At 51.9% G+C, this 16027-nt stretch overlaps 7 protein-coding genes across 7 annotated transcripts; 1 reads left to right on the top strand and 6 right to left on the bottom strand.

Annotated features, from left to right (window-relative positions):
- Positions 1-525: 525 nt before the first annotated feature.
- On the bottom strand, positions 526-2164 carry BDZ99DRAFT_434492 (WD repeat-containing protein JIP5). Its single transcript, XM_033717445.1, has 2 exons — positions 1785-2164; positions 526-1692 (listed from the first exon to the last, which is right to left on the bottom strand). Exons 1-2 carry the CDS (start codon positions 2132-2134, stop codon positions 762-764), a joined length of 1281 nt encoding a protein of 426 aa, XP_033581670.1. The 5' UTR covers positions 2135-2164; the 3' UTR covers positions 526-761.
- Positions 2165-2332: 168 nt separating this feature from the next.
- Positions 2333-4130, top strand: BDZ99DRAFT_458698 (uncharacterized protein). Its single transcript, XM_033718973.1, has 2 exons — positions 2333-2592; positions 2651-4130. Exons 1-2 carry the CDS (start codon positions 2547-2549, stop codon positions 3847-3849), a joined length of 1245 nt encoding a protein of 414 aa, XP_033581671.1. The 5' UTR covers positions 2333-2546; the 3' UTR covers positions 3850-4130.
- Positions 4131-4274: 144 nt separating this feature from the next.
- Positions 4275-4772, bottom strand: BDZ99DRAFT_515485 (uncharacterized protein; the record flags this gene model as incomplete). The annotated part of the gene is made up of 1 exon (XM_033724974.1): positions 4275-4772. One exon carries the CDS (start codon positions 4770-4772, stop codon positions 4275-4277), a length of 498 nt encoding a protein of 165 aa, XP_033581672.1.
- A 223-nt stretch (positions 4773-4995) lies between these two features.
- BDZ99DRAFT_566657 (uncharacterized protein) lies at positions 4996-6035 on the bottom strand (the record flags this gene model as incomplete). The annotated part of the gene is made up of 2 exons (XM_033727611.1): positions 5964-6035; positions 4996-5664 (listed from the first exon to the last, which is right to left on the bottom strand). The coding sequence occupies exon 2, from the start codon at positions 5614-5616 to the stop codon at positions 4996-4998; it is 621 nt and encodes a 206-aa protein (XP_033581673.1). The 5' UTR covers positions 5617-5664; positions 5964-6035.
- Positions 6036-7539: 1504 nt separating this feature from the next.
- BDZ99DRAFT_566659 (uncharacterized protein) lies at positions 7540-11726 on the bottom strand (the record flags this gene model as incomplete). Its single annotated transcript, XM_033727612.1, has 2 exons — positions 7540-11375; positions 11442-11726. The coding sequence occupies 2 exons, from the start codon at positions 11724-11726 to the stop codon at positions 7812-7814; spliced, it is 3849 nt and encodes a 1282-aa protein (XP_033581674.1). The 3' UTR covers positions 7540-7811.
- A 168-nt stretch (positions 11727-11894) lies between these two features.
- BDZ99DRAFT_408058 (uncharacterized protein) lies at positions 11895-13467 on the bottom strand. The gene is made up of 2 exons (XM_033716498.1): positions 13112-13467; positions 11895-13047 (listed from the first exon to the last, which is right to left on the bottom strand). The coding sequence occupies exons 1-2, from the start codon at positions 13425-13427 to the stop codon at positions 12227-12229; spliced, it is 1137 nt and encodes a 378-aa protein (XP_033581675.1). The 5' UTR covers positions 13428-13467; the 3' UTR covers positions 11895-12226.
- A 319-nt stretch (positions 13468-13786) lies between these two features.
- BDZ99DRAFT_566661 (uncharacterized protein) lies at positions 13787-14790 on the bottom strand (the record flags this gene model as incomplete). Its single annotated transcript, XM_033727613.1, has 3 exons — positions 13787-14010; positions 14107-14443; positions 14617-14790. The coding sequence occupies 3 exons, from the start codon at positions 14788-14790 to the stop codon at positions 13964-13966; spliced, it is 558 nt and encodes a 185-aa protein (XP_033581676.1). The 3' UTR covers positions 13787-13963.
- Between the last annotated feature and the right edge of the window lie 1237 nt (positions 14791-16027).

Below are 16027 nucleotides of genomic sequence, written 5' to 3' on the forward strand. Positions count from 1 at the left end.
ACTCTGGAACCATATCCTCATCGTAGGGCGTTAGACAACAAGCAGGTCCTAGTCATTCAAATCGATCCAGAGTCTGGTACAAAGCTCGATGAGTGCCATCTGCCCGCGAAGGTGGCCGGCGAATATCTCCGATGGGTTGGCATGGGCTTCTGGAATTGGGATAGTGCGATGCAATCATGGGACCAAAGGCAGAGGAAGCGGTGGAGGAGCTGAGCATTGTCAAGTAACATTTGACACCGTTTTAGGTGGCCCGCAAAGCTATCAGCCTTGTCAATATTGTCCTTTTCCGATATTTTATAACGTACTAGATGACCTCAAGCGGTACCAGGCCAGTGTAAGAAAAGCCATGAGGGAGTGTGTTGCTCAAGTATTTTACTGCAGACCTTAATCCTCGAATATTTCCAGAGGTTGCATCCTTGTTGATAACGAAGAGCCAAATGCGACGGGTTGAGGGATATGTGACTGATGCCTTGAAGTGCCGAGGCGAGGAGTTCATCATTCAAAGGTATTGCGAAAAGTAGAGATATTACACTCAGTTCTTCTAGAGGAAGAAAGATCTCCATTTGATTGTACTATAAAAGCTTGAAATATCAAGTTATGGGCCTGATTGAGAAGAGAAGGCTTGGACCGACCAAACTGGAGTACTAAAACATACTAAACCGAAAAGTGAGAATTGCAGGAGTAACCTCAAAAGTGAGGATTGCGCTGCAATGCACGGGTATCCTACCTATCAGCGTCACGCCCCGAATACGCGCGGTGAATCAATCCAATCCGCTGAAAGTTGCCATAATGCCGTGGTTCCCGATCTTGTCTTTGCCTTTGTTCTGCTTCCTCCGCTTGCGTCGCTTGCGCTCGTCATCACTGCTATCCCCGTCCTCGTCATCTTCTTCATCACTGTCGTCGCTCAGGTCTCTCTTGCCAACTCCGTTTGCCTCGGCCTCTTCGTTCTCGTCCTCGTCTTTTCCCCCAACCTTCTCGTGCCAGATCTTGAGCTTCGTGCCGCCACCACTGATCATGCGCCCACCCACGTCGAAGCCCAGGCCGACCACAGGTTCCCCAGGGTGGTCCTGATCTTCATACTCCCCATCATGCCTGAGCTGTGCAATCACTTTGTTCTGGCCGATTCTCACAAATCGCACGAGACCATCACCCTGTCCCACTGCCACGATCTTGCCCCATGCTCCAACGCCTTCAGGAACCATTGTCAACACGTCCAGGCTTTCTCCACCTTTGGGATTCCGATCGACAATGATTCGTTCATCCTGATCATCCCATTGACCGCGCTCCCACAGAGTCAGCACGCCGCTGCCTCCTCCGACAAGTATTTTCTCTCCCTTGCTAGTTCCCCTCGCAGCCATGCCTCCCACGAACACCGAGCTCAGCATTTCTTCCTCCTGATCTTCGCTGCGGACTAAGACGCCCCGCCGAAGATCAGTCACAGCGAGAGTAGTCCCGCCCGTGGTGACCCATTGTTTGCTGAAGCCACTGGTGCTAGCAGCGGAGGGTGGCAGTGGGGTCAGAGAGGCAATATAATCGTCGTGGGGATGATGGGTCTGACTGGGTCTTGACGCGAGTTGCGAGTGTGGCGCACGAAGATCGTATAGATGTAGGGCGGAGGAATCGGTAGCTAGGAGTAGCGTTTGTGGTGATAGGCAGTGGAGCAGGGCAGGCGCATCCGTCTTGTTTGTAGTCCTGTTTAAAGTTAGCTGGAGAGTCCAATGGTACTATATAAGCTCCTCTACAGCTGATGCAAGCTTTTGGGGTGCTGGAGAATGAGAACTTACGCGTCAAGCGGTATAACAATCTTCGAGACGACCTGTCCCGTCATTGAGTCGGCGGCTTTTACTAGGCCATCGGTGCCAGCAGAATACAGTTGGGATCCGTCAACGCTAAAAGCGAGCGTCCTGCAGCTACCCTTATGTCTCCGGGTCCTCCACTCTGTGTCTACGGTACCAAAGCCGTTCTCCGACGCAATGACATCGCCGCCGGAGCTGCCATCGAAGGCTACTGGGGGCAGACGGTAGGTCTGGACATGTCCACCCGCAAGGCCAACCGAGACAATTGGCTCAGACGGGTGGATGGCCTGGGCAAAGAGGTCCGAGGTCAGCGGGAGAGTGCATATAGTGTCGAACATTGGCGATGCATGGAGTGGTGTTTTGTGGGGTGTAGCTATTTAGTCTGGAGGCTAACGCGGCAGATCGCGCTCTTATTTTGTTATCACGTGACTGGCGGGGCCCTTAAACGATGGGATCTTGGAAGCTTGCAAGATCCAATCCTGATCTGCGAACATGGCCAGGCATGGCCCTTGTACGTCGTGCATTACGATCGCGTTGCTCTTGCAGCGAAACATCCAAGTTCCGACGAGCCCCCTCCCTGCAGCATGACGTAGCGAATATTCTCACTGCTCTCCTCGACATATACAAAGGTATATTCATCCTGACTCTGCTCTTCTATAGTCGATAGTTGCCCTCAGTCGAACTATTTTGAATCTCTGTCGTCCAGAACTATCTTGATCATATTGCTATATTCATCGTGAAGTTTTTATCATGTCAGCAGTCGACGACCTCAAGAAGCAGAATGCTGCTCTTCAAGGTTCGTACAGCTATTGCATTTCCATTAGATACAGTGCTCATCTAACAAGATACCGTAGACGGCGTTGCTAAGATAGCAGATGGTGCAAAGAAGACTCCAGCAGCCACGCCTGCAAAGACACGGACACCTATTGGAACCAAGAAACCTCTGCCTATTGCGAAGCCAAAGACTACAGCACCAGCCAAGACTACTCCGGCTAAGGCTGCTCCGGCAAAAGTTGGAGCCCCGGCTTCGAGCACGACACCAGCGGCGAAGCCTGCTGCTACCAGAACTCCGATTGGGACCAAAAAGCCACTCCCTATTGCGAAACCGAAGACCACAACACCAGCAACGACTACTCCTGCAGAGACTGCCACAACCCCGTTGAAGAAAGCAACCCCCTCCACCACCTCTCCGGCTGCCACCAAGAAACCTGCCCCGGCATCCTCTGGCTCCACACCCCTTGTCCCAACCCCCAAGACCGCTACTCCAACATCAAAACCCGCCTCCACAACCACGACACCCCTCAAGAAACCCACGCCCCGGAAGCCCACGACTACTACTCCCGCCGCATCTTCTCCAACCACATCTTCTCCTGCCGCCAAAAAGGCCCCCGTCAAACCCCAATCCACCATCAGCAAAACCTCCAACGTCATCACCGGCACCACAAACAAGGGTGTCTCAACCCTCTCCTCTGGCCTCAACAGCACCACCTCGACCGCCACCTCCGGCGTCTCTGGAGCTGTCGGCGGCATAACGGGCACAGCTGGTAAAGGCTTCGACCAGCTGCCCCCCGGCGTCGGCAAGCCCGCCAAGCAGGTCACCGATGGGGTTGGGAAGACAGCGTCGAATGTGACGGACGGCCTGGATTATACCATTGGCGGCACGACGAAGGGGCTGCAGGGGACCGTGTCGAAGACGACGAACGCGATCGGGAAGGGGGATGCGAGGGGCACGGCTGCTGGACTAAGCTCCGGCGTGGGCAATACGGTTAAAGGCGTCGGGAAGGGGGTTGGGAATACGCTCGGGGGTGCGGTGGGAGGGGTTGGAGAGACGGTTGGAGGGCCGCTGGGCGGAGTGGTTGGTGGAGTTGGGAAGGGGCTTGGTGATGGCGTGAGTGGGCTTACCGGAGGTGTTGGTGAAGGAGTCGGGAAGCTGGGAAAGGGTGATTTGATTGGTGGTGTGGGAAGCACGGCTGGCGGTGTGTATAAGGGCGTTGGTGGGCTTCTTAGAGGTGTGCTGGGTGGGGTGGGCCAAAAGGAGGAGGAGGAGGAGTGATCTGTGGAATGGATGTGGAAGGGGGGAACTCTTTTTCCGAAGTGTATTAGGGTAATGCTTGCGCAGTTCTGGGCCTGTACGACTTCAAAATGTCAGTAGCTAGTATGAGACATGTTTGAATAGTGTCTTTCAAAAGGTTCCGATGTCACATCGAAAGCCGCCGCAAGGTAATAGACTGTCCGGTGGATGGCCTTTAGGCTGAAGCACACGTGCATGTTTGAGAGAATATCATTCTGGCCTATGATGCTAGTCTATAATAGGTAGCTAACAAAATAAATGATCCATCTCGATGTCGAAGCTTTCCTTTCCGTAGACGTCATCCAATACCCCAGGTTGTTGAGTAACTGCTCCGCATAGTGAGCCATTGTACGTGAACTTCTCCGCCAGGAGACCTCCGAGCATGCAGTCATCCAATCCTCCAACGCTCAAACTTCGTAGGGATAAGGAACCGCCAGCAGGCTAGCGTCGTTTTCGGCCTTCTCAGCTCGGAAAGCATTGAAGAACTTCTTGAAGCTGTCCGGAGGAATCCTTTCGCCTATTTGGTCCAGAGATAACTTACCCTCGGGGTTCTCCTTCCCGAATTTGGAGATTATTGGGTACACCTTGGACTTGATGAAGCTGATGAGTGCTTCTAGATGAAGCGGATGAAGGTCCTTTCGGTCCTTCCGCACAACATATGCGCTACTGCCAATGGCTTTGCTCAGTTTGCTACCTGGGTCGCGGAATAGCAGCAGATGCGGGACGTCAGAGCGGCCATCCTGTTCTCGAAGGACCCGGAAAGTTGGATAGCTGGATAATAGCAACTCCAGACCGAGCATTCTGCATATCGCGGAGGAAGCCGCCTTATGAAACATGTCATGATCCGCCGGTACGCTGAGCTGGGTATACTCGCTGAAAGCGGGTCCGGGTAGACCGCCTAACATTTTGCACCCTCGAAACTTTCATGGTGACACCCTCGACACGCCCTGGCGGCGGCTTCGGTAGGAAAAGCCTGTCAAAACCCTCACTAGGGGTTGTAAGGAAGTCGCTGACGTGACGGAAGTCCTCCATTGTCAAGTCAACCAAGTTGCCTAGGTCCTTCCCATCAACTTGTCCAAAGGCTAGGACTGGACGGCGCCAGCAGAACCTCACGAGGCCTTTCGTCGATCACCGGATAGACTCGTTGCGCATGGGGCGACCGATCCATTCATCATCACGGACCACCTTGATCACGTGTGGTAGCTTTCGTCTAAGGACCTTGCTCTTGCTGATGATGAAAATATTTCCATATTCAACGTCGGCTCCACGAACCGATTCGAATAGTGGCCACTGATCGCGCCGATTGCCCTCCTCTCTCTTGACTTCTTCGAACGGAAGCCAAACCATCTTGGGCGATAGTCCAGAATACGGGAAGTAGATTGCTCTCACAGAGAGCGCGTGTTTCTGAGGCTTCTGATCCACGAAGTTCTGCCATAGGAGCTCGTGAGCCGGCCAGTCGTCTTTCTGGCATGCTTCGGAGCAGTAGTTGATGGATCGATAGGTTGGACAGCCTAGCGATGTGGCTTTGTTGCACATGGCGCAATGGACAGTCTTAACGAGCTGCGGCATTTTTCTAGTTATGCCCATGCCTACTGCCAGGTCCTCCACTGCAAGGACGTCTTCGTCGATGTGGTCGTCGGAGTCATCGTCACTGTCCAGTTCCCACTCTTCGTCCGATTCCTCATCCTCGTCTTTCATCGAATCATTGTCTTCCTCGTGACTAGACGCTACACCGGAAGGTTTTTGCATCCCGCATCAGAGCGGCTGTCTTCGATGCCCTCCATCTTGCCTCTCGCACTGTTTTATGACGGAGTTAACAAGACTTTTCTGCAGAGCGATACTTTACAGTGATAGGCCATAAGTCTGTGCACACGCATTTGCCACTGCTTGGGGTACCGCCCATGGAAGTTCAAACACCTAGGCGCGATGTCAAGTTTCAAGTAATAAAAATTAGACTGCCCCTTGACTAGCCGGCTGCTTACTAGCTGGGCTGCTCCTCACAGTGGTGTCGAGTGAGCAATAGTGGAGCCAAGCAGTGATAGATCCGTGTGCCCAGACTTATGAGCTAGTACTGTAAAAGTGAAGAGGGCACATACCGTTGGATTTGCTTCCCGACTCAAAGATGTGTCAACCTAGCAGCGTATCGGACCCACTCTGGCAGGTCGTTGCCGCGCAAAAAAAGGGTGAGGTTGGAGTTGTCAGGAAAGGAAGGACTCCGAGGCGAGGAGAAGCTGATAAGGAACCACGCGAATTATGAAGTGCGGGATCTCGCTTATCAAGTGAAGTGAGGTCACGATCGAACGACCTGGTAAGAGAAGTTGAGATGAAACCGAATTCGGAAAGGCTTTAACAAACGGAGGTCTTGGCGATGATCACGTGAAGGTATATGAAAAGAAAGACTGTCTAGAATTTTGAAAGTCTGTGGTGGCACCCCGCACAGCGCTAGATGATTATGCAGCTCGTAGCAAGATACTGTAGGTCGATGGTAGAGCCCTTGTCGTCCGAAAAAGAAGTCATCCAGATATACCAACCAACTCCATAACTGACCCGGATAATGATCTCGTAAGCAGCATATCGGCCGTCTTGATAGCCTACCGCCTCTCAGGTCCCAATACATGGAGTCTGATAAGAATGCCCTCACGGTGGGAAAGCAAATGCTTCAGCATTTCAGTGCCGACGAGGTACAAGGTGATGGAGAGCAGAAGTACGGACGTCGTCAGCACCTTTCCCTTGAATATGCCGCCTACCGATGCCTTCTGTCGAGATCTTTCGAATAGAGGCGCGACCGTGAACTGGCAGAAGCTGATGAGGGCATCAACGGGCTACCATAGGAGTGGCTTGCGATGACTGACCCACGCCAGGAGTATGACCCAAGTCCATTTGTAGCCATTTTGATCCAGCGACTATGCATTACCCAATTACTGAACAACATTACGATCTCACATGGGCGAATTTGGTAGAGAACGGTACTCCGGTGAATTGAGTACGACTTGGAAGGGTCGAAAGGGCGCAAAAGATTTGTGAATGAAGCGGTCTGATCCCGCCCACCACTGAGATTCTCTGGTAATTCCTCGTACGGGGACCCAGGTCCACTCAGGTTCCATTAAACTCGCTGGAAATGAGAGAACACGAATGCTCTGGGCATGTTGGGGTCGTCCCTAATTAGAGAAATCGAGGCAGAGCACCTTGTTACTAGCCCAATCCTCTTTTTGGCAATTCTCTGAGCAGTATCTGACTCCTTGGCAAGTAGACCAAGCCAATGAGGCCGCCTTGTCGCAGACCGCGCAGATTGTTGCTAGGATGAACCTGGCCAGCGTGTCTGTCGTATCATTTCCGGTAATTGTGCTAGATCTTCTGGAGCCCGTTGCGTCTAGCTCTAGAGGGTCCGCCATCGTTTCGCTCGCTTTACCGCAGAAGCAGCAACCTATTTGGTATGGAAATTTAGACTCTCATCGATTAGGTTACGGTCATCCACCCACCTAGATAGTCCACTGATTTCCAGAAGCCGATCAGCCTAGCAACGTGCACAACACGTTGATATACCGACTCCGTACGAGTCGATGAGATGGTAGCTGAGCGGAGGAGGAAGATGATGACGTTAATGTGAGAGGTAAAGAAAGCGCCCAAGCGAGGTCGAAAAGATGACTTGATTTCTTCGGAAAGTGAAGTGAGATCTGATATTATGTGCGTGAGACGAGTGTATGGGATAGAAAGTACGTGGGGCTTCGTTTCTCTGCGCGCACAAAGTATCCCCCGACGTGCCTCTGCGAATCAACAGATCACCCATGATGGAATTGGGGTCTATTCAAATTCATAAAATCTGATAAGGGCACGCTTGACGGTGGCAAACAAATCTCCACAAACCAATGCCCTGGTACTGTGTGTACATGACTGAATAAGAACCTAACTTGAAACGCTTAGCCAGGAATCCAGACAAACTGCCCTCAAGGAGGCGCGTCCTCCAGCTGTCTCAAGCGAGTCTCCAGACCATCCCGAATGCCAACATATGCCTTGACCATAAGATAAAGTTCCTCGGGCCCAGCCGATTGCAACTCAACCCAATCCCACTCCGTCAGATACCCCCGATCTCTCGCCTTGTTTTCATCATATTGGAACCTAGCCAAATCAGGGCCGGACCTTACTAACTGATTCAAATCCTCCATCTCCATTTGCTCATTTTGCTGATAGTAAATTGTCGCTATCCGATCCAGCTGTCTGTAGGTAAGGCGGATGGGCGCAGGCCGAGGTGTGTAGGAGGAGTTAGACCGATTTCGATTGCGGTTGCGTCTACCTCCAGTGTTCAGCTGGGCTTCGGGACTCGCCCGCGTTCCATCTGATGGGTCCCAAGTGAGCTCAGGCTCGAGGTCGACGACGCCCATGATGGGGCTTATAGGAGACGACTTGAGGCGAACGATGACGTGACGCCCTTTAGGTTGTAGTTTCCTCACGGCAGGTGTAAGGCTTGTCATCAACCCGCTTTCAACGCCGGCTTCTAGGTATTGAATAGTTCCAAGAGGCAGGTCTGATCCGTATGGATCAGGGTGGAAGTGGGCTTGTGATTCTAAGGTCTCCGTTGATGCGTCCGACGGCGGGGGAGATGATAGTAACGCTTCTAGTTCCTGCCGTAATTCTAAATTATAGATAGAGTTGCCCGTATTGATCACCTTTCTTTTCCCCCTCTCTTCTATGTCGCGCAGGAGCTGTGCAGTCATCCTCTCTGGCGTATCGTCTTCGGGTTCGGTGCAATTCAAGCTAGTCGAGGTCGTAATTGGTGGGCGACCCGAGACTTTGAGTGTTTTGGGTGGAAGTGACACCTTGATGATCTCGTTGCGTGGGGATGGTAGAGCTCCCACCGTCTCAGGCCGCTCCGGATGCTCTTTGTGCAGATTTCCAATCCGGATAGGCTCTGAAAATACTGGCAATGACGTAGTCGTGGGTTCGACTTGCTGGGAAGAGATCTCGGCTGAGGTGGATTGTTCGGGGGTTGTAGTACTTTCTGTCTCACTACCCTCGAAAAGTGCATAGATTCGCGCGGTTGTAGGCGAGATGCTCTCTGATGTTGTAACCGTCTTAGAGGAGTTCTTATTTGCTGTGTCACTTCCTTCGCCTTCTTCGCCGATAGTTTTCTCTATTTGGGCCTCCGTGGTAATGTTCATCTCATGCATTTTTCGCTCAGTGTCCTTGACCGCTCCCGCGATCTCGATATCCGTTCGAAGGAGTCCAATTGCCCCGACCGGAGGCAATAGACCCGGAACCACTTCGTTCCGAAGCATCTGAGTCCTATCCGCAACTGACAAACCAAGCAGCGGATCATCGACCTCCTCTTCACCATCGGCTGCTGTGTTTGCCGCTTTGTGCCATCTCTTCACAATGTCCAGCAAATTTTGGATCTCCCGACCCTCCGTGTACCGCTTTTTTTCCGCAAGGCCTAAATCCATCGCCTTCTCTAGTGCCTTTAGACTCTCATCCCAGTCACTCCTGGTAGCTTCCGCCTTTCCGATCCAATACCAGCATCTCGCCTCGGCTACGGGATCCTCGATGCCTTGTGCTATGGGCAGCGCTTTGTATATCATCAGACTAAGAACTTTTGTAGGATCGCTTTCCATGATAGCCAAAGCACGGATGAAAGCAAGGTTGAGAATGAAAATCTTCATGTGCGTGTGCGCATTGGGCATGAGATATTCGGGAGGATCCTCGGGACGAGGGCAATGCTGAGAGCAGTGGGTGCACCTGCCAATCTGACCGGCTCTAGATGGCTCATGATGATAATGGATTTGCAGTGGTGGGGGTATGGCGGACGAATCCATAGAAGATCCTGATTCTGAAATGGACTTTGGCGGAGAGGGCGATGCTTCTGGCGACGGTCCCTCGGATAGGCTAGGAAACGTGGAACTTGAAGTCGTGGGAGTCGATGGAAGAGAAGGATGGCGGTGGCGGTGGAGGCCGCGAAGAGCGTACATTGTTGGTGAGATGGCAGCTGGAGGTTCGATCCACCAAAGTCCTGTGCCAAATGGCAGAGAATGCCTATTAGAGCCGCGAGGACTTGATGAGCCAGAGGATGATGGTGATGAAGGCGGTGATAGGTCTATTATATCCCAAATAGGCGGGTGTGATGGTTGAGGTGGGGTTTTTGGAATAGAGATCGTTAATGGCCGTGGTACATGCCTATTGGTATGCTGCGAAGGCCTGCCTCCGCGATGCTGTGGGCTATGTTCGGTAGCAACTGGTGCTAATAAATCGATCGGGGCTACATAATGATCGGTTGACTCGCTGCTGTTGATAGATGCCTGTGGCCGTGGAAGGGAAGGTTCCATATGAGGAACAGTGTTGGTCGATAGAGATCTTGATCGAGGAGTTGGATGTGTACCCGAACCTTTTTCTCTGCTGCCACCGTGGCTAGGAGATACTTCATCCCCATTATCTCTCTCTTTCGTCGATGGAGGTCCTTTTGGAGAATCTTCGGGATTCGTGACAGAGGAACTGCTGCTACTGCTACTGCTGCTGCTAAGGAATGCTTCGCCTCCACTATTGTTTTCTATGCTAGGCGTTTCTTTAGGAACCTTAACTGGAGACTGATGGCCACTTTGGCTAGATATTCGTTGCATATCCTGGTGTTGTGCCTTGATCCTTCTGATCTTCTTGATCAACTCATCACTCTCGTCTTCACTCTGGAGCTTTCCTTCTTCCTTGATCCTATTATTATTTGAGCACGGAGAAGGTGTATTGGAATCAAGCAACGGTTCGATACCCTTGTCTGTGATTGGCCGTAGTGGTGTTATGGGAGATGGTTCATCCTGGTGCTCGAATTGATAGATATGAAGCGGACCAATCATTCCCAAAGGAGGAAGCGGAGGGTCACCTTGATCGGTCCCAATCGAGAAGAGCCGCTGTCGTACTCCTGGTTGACTACTTGAACATTCATACCCCCTAGGAGACTCGGAATTCCCACCATGGAGTGTTGGTTGTTTCGATTTTGAAGTTCCCAAATGCGCCCACAATTCTGGCCGCAAGGGTATTCCAAAGTCTTCAGGGCCACGGTACGGCGATCGTGGCCCATAGCCGTTATTCCACGCAGGGGGGGATTCCGAATTTTCTAGGTGCCTCAATGGTGACCTTTGAGGTTCCGTTTCTTCTTCATCCTTGACTACTTCTTTACCGTTGCTGGTACCGACGTTTTCCGGCGATTTGTTTGGGCGCACATCTGGAGTATTTCTAGGGGCTTTGCCACCTTGCGCGAGAGTTTTCTGGAGCTGTATTACTGGGTTTTGCGTAGCTTCGCGTGGTCTTTCTGAAGAATGATCTTCAACGTTATTAGAGGTGATTATAAGAGGAAGTGTCGATGGTTTCGGTTCTCGTGGCTTGGTCTTCTGCTTGTATGCTTCCGTGGGTTTCATATAGCTAGGCACCTGGAAATCGTTCCGTGGTATAGGAATGGGGGTAATATAACCAGAGGGGTAGAAAGGCCTAGATGTCCCAGCAGCTGAGGTTGAAGGTCTTGTAGAAACTGTCTGTTCGCGAGTTATGTGTCAGGCTTCAGGCACTTTGAATAGATTCTACGACAGGCTTGAACGTACCGACACTGTCCGCAAGGATTGCGAGGGTTGCGACCTCGGTCGCTGAGCTTCCAATCTGCTTACCCTCGTCCTTTCAGAGGCAACATGGGCTCCTCCGGGTTTCCAGGGCGGTTTAGGATCGAGCGGCGTGTCCACGGCTCTCTCAAATGTATCATCGCCGCTGTCGCTATCGCCGTCCGCGCTTTGATTCTGCTTTTCATCATTATTTCCGCTTCCGCTTCCACCCGCCTTTAGCTGGCCATTCCTTCGAGTGATGCGTTTGCGTGTCGGGGATTTGTCGTCCATCTTCCTGGAGCCGCCCGGTCGGATGGCGAACAGTACTCATCGTCGGCCGGAGCTCCAGGATCTGAACTCACTTCAGCCTGGAGGTCACAGCCTCGCTTAAGTTCTTTGTTCCTTTTTCGAAGTGGCGGTTCATCTACCACCGGATACAGAATCTGGGGAACAAAGGAAGCCATATATTTTGCTTCTTGAGAACAGGACAAAGAAAGATATGCCAAGACGCGATTAAACAATTAGAGAGAAATACAATCTCAATCTACAATGCCTCGTCATAGGAATCCGTACACTCATTCACCGCCGCCTGGGCAGCCTCACAGTATTTTCAGCATTCAGAATAAGAGCGAAGTTCGGCATTTTGGACAATTGGTAAACTCGCGAGGTTACCCCCGACAGCGTCGATAGGGTGTACGCCGATTGGAACGAAACGGAAGTCCTGTACCTGATGAAGCTTGCTAATTGGAGTTGGAAAAGCATAAGATTGCAGGTGATATGCAACTGCATCATCATATATTGAACCCACCGTGTTTCGCCGCCTCTACAAATCGCCACAGTCCTGCATCTTCGGCCGCCTTCCTTACACCCGCTACTTCATCTAGGCTCACCGGCCGATTGATGTCTTCGTAGCGAACTTTGCCCTCATCTTCAGCGGGTGCTTGAACATCTCCGGGCTCGACTACCCGCGATCCCTTCCCGCCTCGTTTCATTTTACCCACATGCGCGCGGGGGAAATACTGCTCCATGATATGGAGCATGACATCCTTGGACACGTTCTCCGCTAGCCATTTCACAATCTCTCTTCCCTCATCCTCTTTCCCCGGCATAACCAAATGCCGGATGAGCACGCCCTTCTTGGCAATCCCATTAGCAGTGAAGCATAGATCGCCCACCTGCTTATACATCGCCTTGATGCTCTCCATTGCCGTATCCGTATAATTATCAGCCTTCAGCAACCGGCGCCCCGTCTCTGGCTTCCAGACCTTGAAGTCCGGCAAGTATATATCGACGAGCCCGTCTAACAGCTCTAAGCTCTCCAAACTATCAAAGCTGGAGGTATTGTAGACGATCGGTAATTGCAAGCCAAGCTCTCGCGCGTGGAGGATGGATAACGCGACCTGCGGGACGACGTGCTCTGGCGTCACAAGGTTGATATTATGCACATGCCCTACATCCTGCAGCTTCATATACCATTGCGCGAGTTCTTCGGGGGTGAGATCGAAGCCATTGCGCTGGTGAGCAATATCGTAGTTCTGGCAAAAGACGCAGCGGAGGTTGCAGCCGCTGAAGAAGACGCTGCCGCTACCGTTGTGGCCTTGGAGACACGGCTCTGCACACCGCGCATTCGTTAGCATTTGTGATCGAGGACCTGATTGCCATCGTAATGGGCATACCCTCTCCAAAGTGCGGCGCAATGGTGTTCACCTTGACCGTCTCCGCGCCGATGAGACAGGTCCCCGTCTTCTCGTACCTATTTACGCCGCATAGTCTCGGACAGAGATTGCACTCACGCAGATGTGCATACGCCTGCGACCTTTTCCGCGCAGCATCAGCTGCAGATATCAGATGGTAGCGGGGGATGTAGTCGTCGAGGAGGTAAGGTGGGGCAAGGTGGAGCTTTCGGAGCTGGGAGTACGGACGAGTCGCGTCGATGAGTGTCGGTCTAAGAGGGATCCGGCTCAGGAGGGCGGCCTGCAGTGTCTTGGACATGGCTGGCAAGCGGGAAGCGTCATGGCGTGGTGTTGGATGAGTTGTAAAAATCTGGTGGTGATAGGCAATGCCAGCCGAGGAAGTTCAGATAGAACCAGGGCCCTTGGGACTCTAAGCCCATTCATCCACCGAGCATCTGAAGCTTCAATGCATCTGAAGCTTCAATGAAAAATCATCCATTGGAGTATTGTGTATCCGTCATTTACAGCGACGTTACATATTACATCATAGCATATTCTAAAGGCGTCATATATCTTGCTCCCCACGTCTCCTCTAATCTAATGATCATGCTACTAAACTCTTTCATGGTAGGTCTCAAGTAAAAGTAGTGCAGTAATATAGCAGCATGGATTGATTAAGGGTAGTAGGTCTACTCGATTTTGACGTTATGAAAACCTTTTCTTGCTCCTCGTTGCCAATCTCATTCAAATTAAATCCTCCTCCTCGTCCAATCACGCATTACTTTCCTCAGAATTACTGAACCCTTTCACGGCGTAGATCAGTTCTGACTTCCCCTCACCTCTCAGCCTTCGCCTTCAGTCATACATCTCATACGTGATACCGTGCACCGGGTCCGCCTCCTCTGCATATATCAGTCAGTCGCTGAAGAACTCCCGACAGTTGCACACGAACAGCATTTCCCCATAAAGGACGCTTTGTCGAACGAGAAGGGACTTACCAAACCATGTAAACCCCACGTTTTGGCCGCCGTTAGGCTCAATTAGGTACTGCGCCAAGCCGCCCTTATTGCAGACTATATCGCCACCCGTCATAGTCACAGTGCCATCATAGTGCACGTTAAAGGTTGCAACCCATCCATGAACAGCCGGGCGGGTGTTCTGGTTCCAAGCATCACGGTGCTGGTCCATGGCGGTGGAGATTTCGAAGATGTTGAACGACGGATTATCGCCGGTAAGAGTCCAGGGTGCGCCTTGGCTTCCGGTGGCAATTGTGACAGCGAGATTACAGGAACGGGCCGAGTTGGAAGGGACGTCGAAAGAAATCTCCGTCCAGACCTGAGTATAGAAGGTGAGGGGTGCTCATGTAAGGAGGATAATAAGGAAAGTAGTGGTAAGGTAGTAAGGGAGGGAGATCAGTGCGGTACAGTGCACCCCAAGCAATTTCGAGTAAGTGTACAAGGCCGATGACCAGGCCGGAGCAGGACAAACGTAAGAGAACCATGACGTACTTGGTGAGCACCATTTACGATCGTAATTTCGCCTGAGTATTGAGTCCCGAAAGGCGTCGTGGGGAAATCCTGCTTGAGTGGGATGATAAGATGGGGGAACTGTCGGCTGACGAGGCCGGCTATGGATGGACGGGCCCATAGCAGAGCAATCGGTAGGAGGGAGAAGAAACGCATTTTGAGGATTCGAGTAAGATGATATAAGGACGTTTGGTGTTTGGAAAGGTCTTGCTACCTCGACAGGAATCCCGATTGAGTACTGAAGATGGTAGAGCAGCTCTCATGGCCATGAGCCAGAGTATTTATATATCAGCATACTTGGAGAAAGAGCAACTCGTCGCGATCCGCCTGATGTCGACAGGCGACCCGCACGGAAGCGATGCGAGGGCGGCAGTGACTAGACTGGGGCACCGTGCCACAGAAAGCGGATGAGAGACGGCTGTGTGCCGCGATCTGCGAGTAAATATCCAACAATCTTCTTTGGGTCAGCGCAAGGCAGGATGTCTTGACCTGAACGCAGCAAGGCGGGGGACGCGAAGAGTGGAGGCGGTGGTGAATCGTATGGGTTGGTTGTCGATGCCTGTCCTACGTGTGGAGGTGGTATACACTGTAGCGTTGCGGCTGTACTCAGTTGATTGCAAGGTTTCGGAGAGAGCAAAACACTTGGAACGAAGGTAACGCAACCGACTATCGATGTCACGGGGAATAGCTACAAGATGGAGCATGTGCATTCTGGTCCCCAAACTGGTTGCATTGGGTCTGAGGAATCAGGTCCGGACTGGTTGCATCCAATGTGAGATCCCACAAGTGCGCATGGGTAGCCGCGTCTGGTTCTATTGAGGTGGTAACTATGCCATGCACTCGTGTATGTTGACTGGCCATGAGGGCGGAGGGGTGCAGACTCTCCACAAATGACGAGCAGGCGTCCGAGGATCATGGTATGTCACCCCGCCAAACTATCCATTGTGTTATGTAGCACCAAACCCGGTGCATCACACGATGTGAATGGTCGGGAGTGGCTTGAGTGCCAACGACGCTCGTTTACTGAATCACGATCATGCGGTTGCCCTCTTTGAATGCACCTAGCACCTTGCTGTAGCTCCATAGATGCAGCTTCCCTTGATTGAAGAATGCTACTCCAGGCTAGTGGTCTTGCCTCGTTCGTTTCTTGGTTGTTCGGATCCTGACGAGTGAGTGTTTGAGTTCAGCTAGTTGGTTGGCGGTCTCCTTCCACTAATCGCTTCTGGGAAGCATAGGAGACGTCGAGGTTAGTTTTCAGGAATCCATATTCAGAGAGCAACTAGATGTACTGAAGAACGGAATGTCAAGACTCGTGCCGTAGGGTATAGACATCCTTTTGACTTGCCGGCTGCTTATTAGCTGGGCTACGCCTTACGGCGGCGTCGAGCGAGCA

Source organism: Mytilinidion resinicola (genome assembly GCF_010093595.1).
Source record: "Mytilinidion resinicola strain CBS 304.34 unplaced genomic scaffold BDZ99scaffold_3, whole genome shotgun sequence".
Lineage (NCBI taxonomy): Eukaryota > Fungi > Ascomycota > Dothideomycetes > Mytilinidiales > Mytilinidiaceae > Mytilinidion > Mytilinidion resinicola.

Excerpts from the sequence above, each read along its gene's own strand:
- BDZ99DRAFT_434492 (XM_033717445.1), bottom strand. The coding sequence starts at position 2,134 with ATGTTCGACACTATATGCACTCTCCCGCTGACCTCGGACCTCTTTGCC. Across the intron at positions 1,693-1,784 it reads ATTGTTATACCGCTTGACGC|GACTACAAACAAGACGGATG; the intron begins GTAAGTTCTCAT and ends AACTTTAAACAG.
- BDZ99DRAFT_458698 (XM_033718973.1), top strand. The coding sequence starts at position 2,547 with ATGTCAGCAGTCGACGACCTCAAGAAGCAGAATGCTGCTCTTCAAG. Across the intron at positions 2,593-2,650 it reads GCAGAATGCTGCTCTTCAAG|ACGGCGTTGCTAAGATAGCA; the intron begins GTTCGTACAGCT and ends AAGATACCGTAG.
- BDZ99DRAFT_408058 (XM_033716498.1), bottom strand. The coding sequence starts at position 13,427 with ATGTCCAAGACACTGCAGGCCGCCCTCCTGAGCCGGATCCCTCTTAGA. Across the intron at positions 13,048-13,111 it reads TGCGCCGCACTTTGGAGAGG|AGCCGTGTCTCCAAGGCCAC; the intron begins GTATGCCCATTA and ends CGCGGTGTGCAG.